An 18,505-nucleotide genomic window follows, 5' to 3' on the forward strand; every position below is an offset into this window, starting at 1 on the left:
AAGTAAAATGTGGGAAAATAAAAGGCATGACGATGTTAAAAAAAAAAAAACAGTAGGAAAAATCATCTCACCATCTGAACTAAAAGGAAAGTACAAGCATTTTACCAAATTGCAACAGAGTGTAAAATTTTTCCTCTTTGTACCAAATAGATAAATGTGCTCCTTAAAGTTCAAGCCCATAGTTTAGCAAGACCCTTGCATTTAACACACATTGCCAGATGTAGAGGCTAAGTAGGTCAAGTGAGGGGAGAGATCGAATGAGAGAGAAAAACAGAGAAAAACAACCTAATTTCACAAACACTGTTCTTTACTGGTGAGGAGCAATCTCATCTCTGCTCTGGGAATACCTTGATTGTGAGGAACTGAGATAAAAGATTCAACACATTGTCAATGAAGTCTTTTACACTATAAATAGGAGCAATTCCTGAGTCAGTGTGTTACATGACAATCAACCACCATGACCACCAGTAAATATTTTCATGAAATTGAAAATGGTTGCCAACACAAGAGTACAGTATAATTGAGTGTGATTTAAAGAAAATAATATGCATTACAAGAACCAAGAACATATACATTCTTTTATTTATTTATTTATTTTTATTTAAAAAATTTTTAGAGGGTTGAGTTTTTCCTATGGTAAACAAAAAATGTAGAATTCTACTTTGAAAATTTGATGCACATTCAGTCTCATGTTAGTTGTCACTTGTGGATGACAAATCATCACAGTCATTCAACTGAATGATACTTTCTAATGGTAATTCAGGGTATACCTCAAGGATATGTGTAAGGCCCTCTGTTGTTTATTTTTTAATAGTTGCTCATTAACTAATAAAACTAAGTAGCTTCTAATAATTTTCCTAAGACTATTAAACAAATGGTCTAAAATAGATTTATTTAAATATGCTTAATTTTGCTAAGTATAAAATTAAATGAATATCAGTTAATGCCAAATCAAATATAAGTTCCGTTGGCAATCTTTGCTTTTTTAAAGTTTAAGTTTTAAAAGATCAAACTTTTAATAAATTTCAATTATTATTTGTAGTAGTATTATTTATATTTTCTTTTATATTTTAACTACAAAATTGCTTGATTATTCTGCCATCATTTATTTACCCTCAAGTCATTTCAAACTTTCTTTATTCCGTGAAACATAAAAGAAGACATGTTGAAGAATGTAAGGGGAATGCAAGGACTGGAGGTTACCAGACAGATTTCTTGACTTCCATCATATGTGCCAAAAAACAGACATTTTTCAAAAATATCTTCTTTTACGGTAGGTTCCACATAAGAAATAAAGTCATGCAAGTTTGGAATGACATTAAGGTGAGTGAGTGAACTATAATTTTACGTTTACGCATGTACATGACTTCTTCACTGAGTATCGTAGACTACTTTTAGAGACAAAGCACATTATGATAGGTTTTTGCCTCAAAAAAATAAATAAAAAAGACATTGGCCCTTGTGTAAGATGTCTAGAGTTTTAATATCATCAGTTTGTGTGCCATTAAAACATGTATGGGTAACCTTTAGCTGGATTTGTCTGTCTCTGTCTTTTGGTGTGTGTGTGTGAGTGTGTGTGTGTGTAGTATGTAAGATGAGTGGACAGGCCTGTAAGTGAGCTGTGTTTCTGTGGGTTGAATAATGCATTTCTGTGACATTCTCATCCTCTCTCCCCTTACAGTCGTGTCTTAATTCTCTTATCATTAGTTTGCATTAACTTGACACCATCATTCCCCCTCTTCCATTATCTCTCCAGTCTCCTTCTTTTCGCCTCACCAACCATTCCTACAGTCTCCTCTGTGAACTACAAGCATCCAATATAGCAGAAGGTAAGAGTGTGTGAATCTAGGTCATACAGTATGTTTTCACCTGTCTTGATCCATGACTCAACCGTCTGAACGTGTCCTGCCTGGAATTCATTTACTTAAGTGATGCTGGTCACAGAATCCTCCCCCCAGTTTATATATAACGGTTTCCTCCATTCACCCATCCGTTCATGGCCATTTCCTGTCAGATAATTCAGTCATGGACAAATAAAAATGAGTTTACACTGCAGTAGCAGGCTATTTTTCCTGCTTAAAGTTCAACTCTATCAGCTGCATCTATGGAATGCTGTTGATTGGCACAGGAAATTATTTCAGTTGTCTGTGAAAACAAACTGAAATATGCATGACAGTAACACAATGTCTCAAACAGGCGCAACATGATATAATGTCAAAAGATAAAAGTTTTCTCTTTCATGAAAAAACTCAGGTTTTGTTATATCTTGCTGCCACCATGACACTTTGTCCATTTGTCCATGTCTATTATATAGTGCTGACCTCTGTATTACAATCCAGTGTATAATTAATATAATTACAATTTAACTGTTTTCTATTTTAATTTATTTTAAATGTAATTTATTCCTGTATTGGCAAAGCTGGATTTTCAGCTCCATTCTTAAGCGTTCTAATAGGCAGTTTCTCAATAATAATAATTAGAAATCATAAACATCATTTATTTTATTTATTTACTTTAGTTTGTGTAAACGTTTAAATTGTCTTTTATTTTTGCTACCTTTTTTGTCAAAATATTGTGGTTATTGCGGACAGATACTGTTAATAGAGCTTGTATGTAACCTACAATATTCCTAAACATGCTGAAAGGATGGATTAAAGTATGGAAATCAGGCACTGCAAATATAAAATATAAAATATAAAAGTTACAAATAGATATAGTATATATCATTATGTTTGTGATTTAATTTCTCACCATATGCAAACAAGATACTGCAAAACTACATCTCAGTTTTATCAGCTGCTAAATGAGTCCATGTTGCATAATAGAAAGTTTGAAGTATTACCAAAATGTGTAATTTGGAGATAGAAAGTTGTGATTCTTATATAAAATGTAATTTTGAATCCATGAAAGCTTCCATTTTGAATGAACAACCATGTGTTTCCCCTAGATTCCCGGTGGCCTCATAGGACCTTAATCTGTACTGTATGGCTTTTTTTTTTTTCTCGAGGTAGGAGTTTTTTTTTTTTTAATTTATGGCTGTGTGCAGGATACAGTCTCAGGGTGGATTTTCTTTTTAGGGAATGTGTGTGTGTTGAAAGGAAAGGGTGTTGTGTCAAGTTTCCATGATTTGTCAGGAGTGATGTTCATTTCCTGTTGGCAGGAGTGTGTGTGATTATGTTTTACTCAACTGCAGCGCTTTTGAAAAACTTAACTTTGGGATTCTGATTGTGCATGTGACTATTGTGTTTACTGGAAGGGAATTCATAGCATTAGTCAACAGAGACCTTTTTTTCTTTTCTTTCTTTTTCTCCTCCTTCAAGGCCGTCCTCGGTTTGTCCGTCTGGTTCGGCCTCCTAGACACCACAACTGTGCCACGCACTTCTTCCTCCACATCCCTCTCTCGCTCTCTTTTCCTCTCTCTCTCACCGTGTCTCTTTTCCTCTGTCCGGTCTCTCAGTAGTGGTCCTCTCTGCTCTCGTGGGGGAGGCTGGAATATCTGGTTTCTTGAACAATGGAAATTCAATCAGGAAATGGACCCGAGGTGTCGAAAGAAGGAGGGTGTGCTCATTCGTCTCCTCTCGCCCTGCGGCCTGCGGACGCTAAAGAGGACCTAGAGGAGAACAGGCGCATTGAGAAGTTTGACATCCCACTCAGCAGCCTGAAGCAAATGTTTGAGAAACCGCCAGTGCAACATGTGGTGAGTCTTAGAGCGAGAGAGAAAGAATGAGAATGGAAAGAAGACTCTTGAGTGTCTGTTGATGAAGAGAGATAATGTATGCAGTAAGATGTCATTTTTCTGATATTTTGCTGATGGCTGCAACATGACCAAAGAGAGAGAGCAGATGGAGAAAGAGAAGAGAGAGAGAGGGAGAGAAAAAAAAACTATGAACACAGCTGTTGCTGCATGTTGAAAAAGAGTCAGTCATCTATTCCCAAGACATTTAAAGCAGATTTTCCAGTATTCCAAATATAATATGGAGATCTGTATTACTGATATTTTTGAGGGTCTGTTTGTTTCCCATTATCGTTCTTTGGTATTTTAATTCTCTGTCTTTATTATTATTATTATTATTTTATTTTATTTTTTTAAGTGCCCACACGCAGTAACACAATGAATTGAAAGACTTGGTAAGGAAGATGACTTATGGATGTTTTACAATAAACTCATAAATGCATCAGGTTAGAGAGAGCTATAGTGTAAAACTTTTGGGGCCAGCAAAATTGATTTACACTTTTAAAGAAAAGGCTATTTTTTCACCAAGGCTACATTTATTTAAATAAAAAATAAAGTGAAAACAGTAATATTGTGAATTATTATGTTTTAACATATTTAAAAATGATTCAGCATCATTCCTCCATCCTTCAGTGTCACATGATCCTTCAGAAATCATTCTAAAATCCTGATATACAGCTGAACTGCTTAATATATTTGTGGAAACTGTGATACCCTTCTCAAAATTTTAAACGATAGTGTAATTCCATGAATTTCCAACAATCTGGCATCCTGTCAGGTCTGACAAATGTCTGCAGAAGAAATCTGGAGATCATAGCAGTGACTTTTGTTTCCCTCATCAGTCTTTTGTATGTCTACAGTAAGTGTCCTATGCATTACTTTTTCTAGTTTTCAGATATACAGTACTGTAAATGTGAAAGTGAAGTGATGGTGTGCTAATATATATAATAGATTATGAATAGAAAGGAAAAGCAAAGCGACCCAGATCCTGTTCTTTCTCTAACTTGTTTAGCTGGACGAGGTTTGGTTCAACTTGCAATAAACTTGGGATTTTGTTTTCAAAGCATACTTACATTTTAGTCAGCTATGTTATCAGAGCAGCATATCCAATTTCTCAAACCTGATAATTAGCAGGGTAGCCTGCTCAGAAGACCAGCTTTATCTTCCACGCTCAGGTTTGGAATTTAGCCAAGCTACAGTATTTACTAGCACAACATAGCTTATAAAACTGTTCAACCAGCATAATCTTTATAGTGATAGTAGGTAAACACCAGCACATCTGCATCCAGTGATGGTGACCAGCATTAAAAACTTCTGTTGGTCTTTTCATGAGGGTAAACTGTTCAAGGGGATCCCAGGTTCGTGCTACTGTAAGTTACCGTACTTCAAAGAACGGCTTTGAAAGTTTAGTGTTCAACAGTCACAGTTCAGTGAAGTGACACTGATGGGATGGCTGAGAATGAAAAATTAATGAGACAGATGAGAAATAAGTGATCCAAGAATGAAAACTGAAAGAGCGGACATGAAAGGAGCTAAGATATGATTGAGAGAGACAGTAGATTAAGAAAGAAAATCAGTTTAAATTATGTGTTTCATAGTTTTCATAGTTTGGCAAACTGCTCTGTGCTGGAAAGCTCGTTTTGCTGCCCTTTTACATAGGAACAAACACACACACACACACACACACACACAACAAAGCTACAGACACCCACAACAGAGCCAGCTACTGGCAATAAACTTGTGGGAAGCAGAGCAACTGTGTGCTGACGTGCTCTCTCTCTCTCTCACACACACACACACACACACACGTTTCACTATGTTATTTCAAATGTATTTTTGGGGTTCTTTCCGCAACACTGGCTTTTGTATAAATAACCCTATAATTTGCATATGGGTAATGTGTGTGTGGGGGCAGAGTAAAGCTAACAGAAAAAAAGTGAGAGAGATATAGATATAGACATTTAAAGAAATGAGAATGAACTTATTAGTTTAGCATGGTTTGATTCTACTCATACTTGCAAGAACACACACAACACACACACACACATAAACTAACAAAAGCTTTGAGTCAAAAAAGAAGAGATTGAATATTGTGTTACGTTGTGGTGATGATCATCATATTCTTTGAGAACTATAGGCCAGTTATGTTTTGTTGTATTGTTGTAAGATCTCACTGTGTATTATCTATAATGAGCAGAATCACACAGAATATGCAGTAAAAGAACTGCAATGCCCATCATTCACAAAGTTCAACTCTTCCCCTTTCCATTGCTTGTTTATTTATTATATATTTTGCCTTGCTTGATATCAGATACCACTAGAAGTGTAGTACTCCAAGCTGAGTTTAGAGTATAAACACATTTCACCCAGTGTAGATCCATCCTGTTAAACAAAGAGGGTTTCAAGGTAATGCAATACAAAAACCATTTTGGGTTGATAAAGAACCTTTCACCTATTCTTTGTGTGAAAAACACTGTAATAATCTAACTTAAAAGAACCTTCTGTGCATCAGAAAGGATCCATTAGTGTTAAATGTTCTTCATGGAGCCATGGATGCCAATGAAAAGTCTTTATTTTTAAGAGTGCATTCTGCAGAATTCCACAGATTTCACAATGTTCTTCAGTATTGATCATCATCAGACCAGGAATGCTTTTCTCCTGTTAGTTAGTAAACAGTTTCATGCCAAAATACATTACAATGCATTGTCACAAGCGATATACATTTTCTTCAGTATTGAGACATGCATCAGAGTGAAACGGATTATCAAAAAGAAAGAAGTGTAAGACTGGGACATGGTTGCTTGCAAAGGTTGTTGGTCAGATGGCAGTGGCTGAAAGAGATGCAAATTAAAAAACACATGTAAATTAAGAAAACATCTTCGTCAAATTTAGTAAGATGAAACGTTATGTAAGCTGGCTAACTTACTTTTACAACTTCCGCTTACAAAAATTAACCATAGATAGCCTATGGTTTTACTATTAAAATTAAGTAATAAATTCATTTATTATATAAGAAATAAATAAAAACAATAAATAGCTATAGTTAAGCCATACACAAAATACCCATGGATTTACTACATTAACCATAGTTTAACCAAGGTATTTGTACAGCTGTGGTGGCAAATGTTTACATTTATTTTATTATTACAAAGGGTATTAAAAAAAATTAAAAAATAAAAACTCTTTATTTGTTTGTGTTGTAAACATTAGCAGCACATGTGCTGTCAAACTGGTGATGTTTTCTTAATTTGCTGGAGCTTTTTCTCTATTTGCATGTGTTTTCTGAAGTTGCAGCATGTTGATCTCTCTCGGCCACAATACTAATAAGCTATTGAGCAGCAGATAATGTTTAAAGCTTAAGCTAAAGTATATTGTCCAGCAGGGTTGAAATACCATTGTTACTATAATGTACAAATTTACACACTTACACTGTGCACTAAAGAAAGTATTGTAGATTATGTCCTTGGGATATTCATTTGCAAATTCATATTCATAAGATTGTAGATGTCTTCACCTTGGTTGTGAAACAGAGGCCTGGCCGTCTGACCAGATGCTTGAGTCTTGATTCTGAATTTTTTTTTTTTTTTTTTGGACAAGAGCGGAATGAGTGACTGGTGTTCCTGATTGAGTGGCTAATTGTTGGCTAGATAAACACAGGAAGAGGAGAGAGATTGCTAGAGATCCATCTATCGTTTCTATCTGAAACATGACCTCTCCACCCCACAGGGGTTATTAATATTTCATGATCCCTTTGCAAAGACACTCACACACACACATACACACACACACACAGAGAAACACACACACACACACACACACACTCTTTCTCTCTGTCACTCTCATTCATTATTACTCAGTTAGGGGTATACAGAGAGACAGTCAGAAAGATCCTGAGAAACTTTCATTTTCGACATGAAATCCCCATGCTGTTATTCATTAGCCACAAAAAGAAATACAAATCCTCACATCCTGTTTAAAGTCTAGTTGGATTTTAATTTAGGTTCATCCAAGGTTTACATAATAAGCACATTTAACCCTTCAGCAGGCCGAGAGCTGTAGTTGCGCATTCTGTCCAGGAGATGTCACTATAAGCAAATGCAAGGAGGGAAACGTCTCTCATAAAGAACTGATACCTCATCGATATTTTCTCAGTCTAATTATTCTCTTTGAATTCCATTCATCTGTCTAAAACCACATCGAGTCATGGAATGCTTCTTGCGCAACAGAGCAAAGGAAATCGTTGTTTGACAAAGTTTGGATATGTGGTCTTTGTATAAACAAAAATCTTTTTTGTTTGAACAATGTTTGAGATCTTCTTTCACTGTTTGTTTCTTTCAAGCAAATATGTACAGTATCCAAGGAATAGTGAGAAGCACTTCATAAACCCTGGTGAAAGTGTTCTTACAATGGCAGTCCATGGCCATTTCACCAGGATTATGGTCAAAATATACACTGTTTCACAAGAATACCATTGAAAAGTGCACTTAATTGTATTGAACAAGCTTAAAAGTATATATATATATAAATACCAACAATAACACACACAAAAACATTTTTATAATTTTTAAAAAAAAAAATTAATTTTTTTTTTTTTTTTTAATATTATAAATTGATGAAATAACAGATCACTTAAGTGTACTTAAAGAGAGTATCTTTTCATGACCGTTTAACACAATTACACTTTTACTTTTTAAAGTGCATTGAAAGTTATACTTTGAAGGAAAGACTTGTTTCAGGAATTTTGTCATAGTTTAAAAAAGTAACCTACACTTATTTTGATTCATATTGACTAGCATAAAGTTCATGTTAAGTGCATGACACTAATTAAAGTGTTATTCAGTATTACATATAAAGTTATTATTAATTTACATGAAGTTATTATTAATTACAAATATATTTAAATATGTGTTGTGACAAGTTTCAATAGAAATTACATTAATGTCAGGATCTTGGTAAGGGAGGAACTCAGGTGCAGACAGGGATTCTCAAACAAAGGGTTTATTACAAACAAAAAGGGAAAACAAAAACCCACGAGGGGGAAAACACGGAGCAAGGTAAAAGACTAAATAACAAAACAAGACTGGGCAGACAAGATAAAGACACTTAACACTAACTATAAACAAACACTCACGGAAATACAAAACACTTCTTGAGGAACAATCACAATTCTTAGGGAACAAATCTCAATGACAATGAACCGACGCAAGACAGAGCACACTAGGAGATCTAAATAGGGGTACTAATCAAGACACGACAGGTGTTACAGATAGGACAATCAAGACACGACTAGGTTAACAAGGGGGGCGGGGCAAGGGAACGAGACAACACAAGCACATGGCCCAAAGACAAGGCCATGCGCTTGTACACAAAACAAGGGTCTGTCATGATCCTGCCTCAAGACTAGGAAAAATCAAGGACACGAGGGCAGGATCATGACAGAACCCCTCCCTTAAGGAGCGGCTTCCAGACGCTCCTCAAGGGAACATCAAACACGGGACATGACTGACATGACAGACTGGGACACAGACACAAACCAACAAGACATGACTAATAATAACAAAGGCAAACATGAAAACACAATGGCAGGGTTAGGGTGACATAACAAAAAAAACAAACAGGGAAGGGGAGGAGGCGGGAGTACAAAGTTCATGGGGGACAGACCAGGGTGGGTGGGAGGGGTAGGGATCTTAGAAGGACAGGACGAAGGCTGACGACGGGGGGTACGGGCAGGTCTGGGTGGTGAGGGGCGGGGAGGGTTCTCGGGATAACTGACAGGAGCAGACACAGGACGCGGGGCAACACTTATGGGACGCGGGGCAACATCAACAGGACGAGGGGCGACTACATCTACAGGGCACGGGGAGACGACAGGACACGGGGAGACGACAGGACACGGGGAGACGACAGGACACGGGGAGACGACAGGACACGGGGAGACGACATCTACTGGACACGGGGATACAACATCTACTGGACACGGGGATACAACATCAACAGGACACGGGGCCACATCAACAGGACACGGGGCCACATCAACAGGACACGGGGAGACAACGGCTGGACACTTAGGACTTCTGGGGACAGGGTCAGGGGACAAAACAGGACTGACGGGGACTTCTAGGATTTGGACAAGACGGGACAAATAATCAGAAAAGGCTTTAGCAGCAAGGATAATAGGCATCTCCTTATGAGAAGAGACCGACTGTACAAGAGTCTTTGCTGCAGAGTCGGCCGCGGCTCTCTCCTCCGCTCTCACGACTGCAGCTCTCCTCTTTGCCGGCTCGGGCACGCTCACCGCTGCTGGCTCGGGCACGCCCACCGCTGCTGGCTCGGGCACGCCAGCTCTCTCCGCTGCTGGCACGGGCACGCCAGCTCTCTCCGCTGCTGGCACGGGCACGCCAGCTCTCTCCGCTGCTGGCACGGGCACGCCAGCTCTCTCCGCTGCTGGCACGGGCACGCCAGCTCTCTCCGCTGCTGGCACGGGCACGCCAGCTCTCTCCGCTGCTGGCACGGGCACGCCAGCTCTCTCCGCTGCTGGCACGGGCACGCCAGCTCTCTCCGCTGCTGGCACGGGCACGCTCACCGCTGCTGGCTCGGGAGGAGACAGGGTCACAGGACCGGCAGGCCCCTTCTTCTTCCTCTTCCTCCTCGGGCGCGGTGCAGAGGCTACAGCTGGGTCAGAGGCGGGTTGGGGGAGTTTGGTCTCGGACAGGGCAGACTCGGACGCCGAAGACTCTGAAGCCGACTCCCATGAAAACCGTCTCCCTCGCTTGTTGGGGAGACTGAAGGTAGTGGGAGGTGCCTCAGGACTCTGGGGGGGACTTGCCTGATCCCCCAGGGTTGCCACGGCCAGGACACGACCCTCTGGGACCGTGGGCAGCTGGGTAGGTGGGGACCTCTGGGGCTCCTCCTCTCGCCCGCTCGCTCCGGAACGACCTCCCCTGGTCCCCCGGAACACCACAAGGCGAGAGCCCTCAAAACAATCACACTGGCTGGCTGATGCCATCCAGCATTGCCTCCTGTCTGCTGAGTTCCTTTGTGGTCGGTTCATTCTGTCAGGATCTTGGTAAGGGAGGAACTCAGGTGCAGACAGGGATTCTCAAACAAAGGGTTTATTACAAACAAAAAGGGAAAACAAAAATCCACGAGGGGGAAAACACGGAGCAAGGTAAAAGACTAAATAACAAAACAAGACTGGGCAGACAAGATAAAGACACTTAACACTAACTATAAACAAACACTCACGGAAATACAAAACACTTCTTGAGGAACAATCACAATTCTTAGGGAACAAATCTCAATGACAATGAACCGACGCAAGACAGAGCACACTAGGAGATCTAAATAGGGGTACTAATCAAGACACGACAGGTGTTACAGATAGGACAATCAAGACACGACTAGGTTAACAAGGGGGGCGGGGCAAGGGAACGAGACAACACAAGCACATGGCCCAAAGACAAGGCCATGCGCTTGTACACAAAACAAGGGTCTGTCATGATCCTGCCTCAAGACTAGGAAAAATCAAGGACACGAGGGCAGGATCATGACAATTAAAGTATATTTTATTTTTCTATTAATGCTAGTCAATACATTATACAGTATTTTAAACATAAGTCATAATAGCAGTCTAAAGTTCAGCTTATTCCATTTATTATGAACTCAAACTAAAATACATTTTCATTTAATTGCAATTGACAAGCAAAACTTAAGTATGTTATGTACGTAAATGCTTAAGTGTACTTTCTTTTCACAAGGGTTTAGCCATTTCAACATTATAGATGTTAACATGAGATTAATGTGATAAAACTGCTTACTTGTCTATGCAAAATTATATAAAATTTTTTATTGTCATGTGCATTTAAAGCTGTTACATGTAACTATCGCATAATACATGCACCATGTAGGTACTACAACAATAAGAAAATTCCTTCCACACGAACTGGTTGGTAAAACACAATTACACATTAATTTGCCTTAAACAGCAGTCCCTTACTTTCCATTGTAAATGTATTACTGCACTTTTGTTTGTTTTTATAAACAAAGCTCAGTATCAGAATGATTTTCTGTAGAAATCAACTGCACTGACAAACCTCAAAAGAGCTTAACTTGTTTTGAAACAACAACTCATGCTACATGCTAAAGCTAGCTGACAGTTAATCACTGCCTTGCGACTGCTAAATATACCCTACAAACTCAGTAACTATACTGCTAAAAGAGTAGAAAGTATTAGGTGCTGTCATCTCACTCTTTTATACTTATCCCTGTGCTATGTGTAGCATTCAAGCTTAAAGCATCTCCTTGTGACTGTTTCTGACTGCCTTTAGTGTAAAAAAAAAAAGAAAACAGAAATGTCGGTCAAGGCCTGGGCACAATAACTCAGACATCTGGATGCTCACGCACTGTCACAGGATGTTCGGTGTTTTTATGTCATCTTATGTGTGAATGGTAATCATACCGTGTCTTCAGGTTATGTAGATTACACTACAAACTACAAACCCTGCCACCCTCACTCATCCTATCTTTCCTCCTGTTTGTGCACAAATTGTTGGTGGCAATACTGTTTATGTTAGCAAGAAGATTTGTGTATGTGTGTGTAAGAGAGCTGCCCCGCTGGCTTGTTTTTCTAACTCCGGGTCAGTGACTCATGTTTAAATATGTCCACTTATCACAGAGACAGGAGAGTAATGGGAGACTCTAAGTGGTGCTTACAAAAACAGGAAATCCCCTTACACACAAACACACGAAGGTGACCAGATTTCTGAAATGGACGTTTCAGGTTTAGCAGTTCAGCATATTTAATTTTTATGTCGTACCGTCATGTTGTTCAGTGATGAGCTACAGTAGCTTGTCATACTACAAAAATTAAATTTTGTCATCAGCATACACTTAAAGCCTGTTATAGACTGTTCATAATAACTTACAACCAAATGTTATTATAGATTTTTTATATACATAGTTTATATATATATTCAATTACATTTTGTTACATTTTTAGCAATTTGTTGAAAAACTAAGGTTAATTAATAGTTATCATTGCGTAACTATGGTAAACATGTTTTTTTGGTTTCAAATGTAGTAAAAACCATGGTTAATTTTTGTAAGAGATGATAACAACCTTGTTAGTGACATCTTGGTTGTGTCAATTTCTGTTCAATAATTATCTTATGTTCAATAAACTTATTAGACAGTATTTCAAGGCCACCATTATTTAAAGGCCACCAAAAAAAGATAACATCTAGTTGCTTTTGCCGTTTTGGACAATGTGGTATTGTGGTATGTTATGTGGTATCAGATTTTATTTTATTTTTTAACACTAGTATTGTATTCTTTAAAGTGCTTTGAAATACCCTTTGTTTCCTTTTAGAAATATATATATATATATATATATATATATATATATATATATATATATATATATATATATATATATATATATATATATATCCAAATACCATGGTATGGTCTTCTGATACAATGTCACAGTACTTTTTGTCAGACATATAAACACAATATTGTCACTATTTCATTAGTAAATCCTTTTGGATTGATTGAGATGTTCCTCAAGCTCCTGACTCAAACTATTTTATGAAATAAATGGCTAGATTGTATCTCTTTATCTCTTCATTATCTGATGTTTGTTCAGCTGAATTAACTCACAGCTCTTTTAATCTTTATCCAGGTAAAATTTTAACAGCTTTAAAAATTTAACAGGATCAGCTTTTAACTAAAGTAAATTCTGGCAAAAGATCAGTGCATCTGAAAGCATCAGCAGTGTATGACAGCACTTTGACAGTAATGGCATCATGTGAAACATACACGGCTGTTTATTAGAACTCATTTACAGTAGTTAGCCTTTAATTTACTTGCAGAGTAACTGATAAAGTGGAACTCTGCCTTTCAGTGTGTGTGTAAATGAAACCACCTGTTCTCGCTGGCCAGGATGAACTTTGACCTCCTGGCTCAGTGTTGCACAGACTCTGCGTGTGCGTCTTACGCCAGATGAGCTGAATAGTGAAATATGACTCCACAGGATACAATCAATGTGTGTGTGTGTGTGTGTGTGTGTGCATTAGCATGTGTCGGATAGTGTTGATTTTCCCTTCCTGATGTTTTGATCTTGGAGCAGCTGATAGGGGAAGATTTGATTTGCATATTGTTTTATGAAGGGGTTAAGAGAAAGAGAGTGCTTCAGGGTGAAAATAGCATATAGTGATATGTTCCTGGTCCCCATACACTTTCAGTGAATGAATAAAAACATCTAGGGATTCTGTTAAATTTCTCCTTCTGTGTTGCTTGGAAGAAAGAAAATCATACAGGTTTGGAACAACATGAGGGTTAGTAAATAATTACAGAATTTTTATTTTATGGTGAACTAACCCTTTAAAATATTGCTGTCTTATTTCCTTAAATAGTTTAAAAACTCTTAAAAAACGTATCTGACATAGCAACATAAACTCAACAAGTGACCTCATCCTATCTTAAAAATTCACTTTTTTTTTCTTTAAGTTCCAGGTTTATATCTCACAGTTCTGACATTTCTTCTCTGAATCGTTTAAATCTTGCAATTCATAGACATAATTGCCTTTTTTTTAATTAACCAGTCAGGACTCTTATTCATGTGAAAGACACATTTACAACAGTTATTTGTCATTATTTTTTCAAAAGCATAGCCAATGATGATGATAAGATATGCTGAGCTCTTTTTGCATGAATGGACTATGCAAATTTAGCAGCTTTTAACTGTTAAGATTCTTGCAACAAAAAACAAAACATTCAAATTATGTATTCTTTCAAGATTTTATTTCCACTGGTTGTGTTTCAGGTTAACTTAAAGGTAAACTCACCAGAAAATGTATACATTGTATATTCAAAGTAATATAATGTTAATTTTCTGCCAGGACATTATTTGTTTATCTATTGATTTTTTTTTGTTTTTACAGTGTAACTCTGTAAAGCTGAAACTTAATTAGAATCTTATGCACTAATGCCGACTGTATTTTTAATGCTCTGTGACTCAAACTCAGTTATTAGTTTAGACCTGTGTTATGGCAGAATATATGTTTTCTTTTGTTGCGTGTCTAATGACAGTGCTATTCAAAATACACACTGAAAATACATTTAAACAAATTTTAAAAATACATTTCCTTTTGTTTATATGTAAATATGTTTCACAGCTGGCAGTTGATTTTTTTCTGTTCTCAGCCTCCTTCCCCATTAATGTTCCTGTTTCAAGGGCATTACTTGGTGACAGCTTTCAAGCTGCAGGTGAACTCTAGCTTATATAACACAAAACCGGGTCTTGTTGATATACTGTTAATGATAAATAGAGAAAACAAACACATACGCACGCTTCATGTAACACGGTTTCTCTGTTCCTAACTGTCTTCCGAACTTTTGTTGGAGGCTCGTGGAACTGCAGAATGCAAATGAAACTAGAAAGTGTTCTCTGACCACACCTGCCTCTCTCTTTTTCTCTCTCCCTCTAGGAAGTGAGTGGTTCATATTCGTCCAGTGGGAGAGTAGCAAACAAATATAGTGGTGTAGGAGAAAAAATGTCGAATCAGGACTCAAACTTCGGTGGATGTGAGTATCTTTTGGCTTTTATAATACAGTAATTCAGTTTCTTATAAATTGAACAACATAATTTTTTAATTCGCCCTAAAGTTGTCTCTGTGTGGCTATTTAAAGGTTGATGCAGGAAATTTAAAATTGTACTCTTTGCAACCTGTTCATTTTTATGTGATTTACATGTTTGTGGAAATTCAGTTGAGTTGTGTGTGTGTGTGTGTGTGTGTGTGTGTGTGTGTCTAAAGGTGACATTAAAAACCTCACACATTGCTGTCTAGTATGATGACAACTGTGATGACAGACTTCAGCTTTAGTGCTCATGCATGTATGTGTATGAATGTACATGTGTTTGGATTTCTGCTGCAGTCTTGTTCGTGTGCACCTATTTCAGTTACTTTGAGTTTTCAGATACAGGAGATAGTCTTAAAGGTACCCCATCATCCCCAAACTTTACTTTATAATACCTGAGTGTACATGTTTTAAATATATACAGTGACAATAGCATGCTAGTGGGAGGCCTGTGTAATTTAATAGGTTTGTTTGACAGGTGAGTTGATTTGTGTATGGTCAGTGTCTTTGGTTATCCCTCTTTCATTCTTTAAAATGGCTATCAGCTTGTCTTTTAAATAGACAACATTGTTTACGACCGGTCCACACACGTACAAAGACATTCACACATTCATATCCTCCTGCATATCCTGATATATTGTTCATCACTCAAGTGTGCTGCATTCTCTTGACATTATGTGATACATGGCTTTAATGCTGTCCAGGAGAATCAGAGGAAATGTTATATTTGGTGTGATTGTATGTTTTCTCCTCAGTCTCCATCCTTTCTTTCTCTTAACTTTTTTCTTTACTTATTTAAGGGCCAAAGTTGGCTAACTAGATTTTATAATTGTATTATTATCTTTATAATATATATATATATATATATATATATATATATATATATATATATATATATATATATATATATATATATTTCTAACATAAAAAGCACACAGCATCCATACATTTCCAATCATTTAATTTCATCTAAACAATTATGGCTGTTAAGATTAAAGTGACGTCAAATCAGGTTTATTATAGTTTACTAAAACATAAACAAAAAAAAACTAAACAAAAAAAAATGTAATAATAAACATGCTGTTGTTTATAATAAATAATGTTAATTTAAGTACTTTTAAAAAATAATTAATTAAATTAAATTAAATATTTAAAATGTAGTTTAACTTGATGCACTAAATAACTAAAACTTATAAATAAAACTGCCATTTTTACAGACAATACAAACAAATGTAAGACCTTTCTGCAGGTGCTTTATAATAGTTAGAGCTTTGTACTGTAGTAGATGTCACCTCCTCTTTCAATGGAGAAAGTTCTGTTGAAAATTTTGTTTATCCTTATTTATTCACCCTCATATTGTTCCAGTTTTGTATGTTGTTTTTTCCATGGAACACAAAAGGAAACATTTTTGAAGAATTTTCCAGACAACAAGTTTCCATGTCTGTTAAGTTCCAGAAACATAATAGGCACCACAGAGGTAGACCATATGATGTGTACACTACCAGCCATACCATAGGGACACATTTATTTTGTGTATATAATTTATTTATAAATCATTATTTATTGAAATTATCAGTACATTTTTAGGGCTGTTCTTCACACAAAGCTCAGAAGGCTTGGAATATAGCGTATATGTTGTATGGACGTTTGGTAAACTATCCCTTTAAACGTTATATAAATTTAAACGTGAAATGGGTTGTTAGTGCATTTTATCAAAGCCAAGGATGAATGACCCTACAATCTCTCAGACAGTAGGGTGCCTCTCCCCCTAAGTGTGTCTGTCTGTCTCTCTGTGACTTCAGGTTAAGGCCATGTTGAGTAGCTTATCTAAAAAAAGGCCTAGCAGACTGGCAATCTTTTAAAGAGGAGGAGGGTAATGGTAGGGGCCTCTGAAATACAGCCAGCTGTCCCTGCCCTCCATCACTCTGAGGTGAACCGGACCCTAGACTGGAGCTGGTCTCCACACATACACTCACGCTTTCCCACTCGGACGCTGGGTGTCTATAGGGGTCTCCAGGTGGGATCTGGATTTTCCAGGTGACACTATAGTCACGTTGAGGAACATAGAGGAAACGTCAGATCTCTGTAGGTGAGTGCGATTCAACAGAAGTGGTTTCTGATGGCGAAGTCTGAGAGGACTAGAAAGGAAGTTTAATTTGGAAGACGCATGGTTTATAACTGAACCAATTTTTCCCAGAAATAATCTGCACTACTGATTAATTCCGAATTTGTCAATAATGTCATAAAAGTATTGATTTTGCGCCTATTTAAAATGAAAAAAGCAAAAGTCGAGTTGAAATTAATACACATTTCCAGGTTTAAACCACATGAGGCCAGTAACGCTTGCACGCACGTGTTCGAGAGCGCTCATTAAGATTGCATGAAGAGGACACATGGCATATCATAATGGAGTTGAGCAAAATGAATATTAATGAGTATTATTTATATAAACATAAAGTAACAAAGGGGTTCTTTTGCTAACCAAAGACTTTCACATTTTCGGATACATGTTATACTTGTTTAGTTGGCTATTTCAGCAAGACAAGAACTCTTAAGTGACTCTAAGATTTTAACAATTCAAAACCCTTTATGCTTTTCATTTAACAATAACAGTTCACTACAGATTAACTGAGTAGTGGCAGTTGGCTTCAATAATTAAAAGTTATAAGAACTGAGATGAGTGATACATGTGCGTTGTAGTTGCTGTGTGGCAGCGAGTGTCATATATGTCGGTTCACCCCATGAGTGTCTTAGAATAGAGTCCCAAAGACCAGGCTTTCTGAATTTAGCCCGTTAGCTACTGCTGCATTCCATAGTCTAGAGTCTAGAATATTACAGGCATGCTGATATAGTGCTTACACCATTTAATAAAACATTTAGGAGATGTGTTTTACTGCTAGTTCTGACAAAGTGAACCAATACCAGAGAAGTAATTTATCAAGATAACCAAAAAGGAATCAATCTAAACTACTTCCTATTCCTGTTAGTCATAAAAAGTCAGAACTTTGGTAGGTAAACTTATAGAGAGTAAACTTATTATGAGTCACTGATTGCCATAGCTTTGCAATTTAGGAAGTCACTCTTCCTGTGCACCTCACACTCTCTCTCTCTCTCTCTCCCTGAAATATGAAA

General features: G+C 37.2%; 1 protein-coding gene across 2 annotated transcripts in view; it reads left to right on the forward strand.

Annotated features, from left to right (window-relative positions):
* The first annotated feature begins 3,093 nt into the window (after positions 1-3,093).
* The window catches only part of LOC127959742 (xin actin-binding repeat-containing protein 2), a 29,698-nt gene continuing 14,286 nt past the window's right edge, over positions 3,094-18,505 (forward strand). Inside the window, exons 1-2 of one of the 2 annotated variants that reach the window (XM_052559100.1) lie at positions 3,094-3,697; positions 15,223-15,319. In XM_052559100.1, the coding sequence (XP_052415060.1) occupies positions 3,512-3,697; positions 15,223-15,319 (283 nt within the window). In that variant the 5' untranslated portion in view covers positions 3,094-3,511. Of the gene's footprint in view, positions 3,698-15,222; positions 15,320-17,025; positions 17,463-18,505 lie in introns of those variants that run through there. The other variant, XM_052559101.1, reaches the window with a different exon arrangement.

Source organism: Carassius gibelio, chromosome B6, assembly GCF_023724105.1.
Source record: "Carassius gibelio isolate Cgi1373 ecotype wild population from Czech Republic chromosome B6, carGib1.2-hapl.c, whole genome shotgun sequence".
Lineage (NCBI taxonomy): Eukaryota > Metazoa > Chordata > Actinopteri > Cypriniformes > Cyprinidae > Carassius > Carassius gibelio.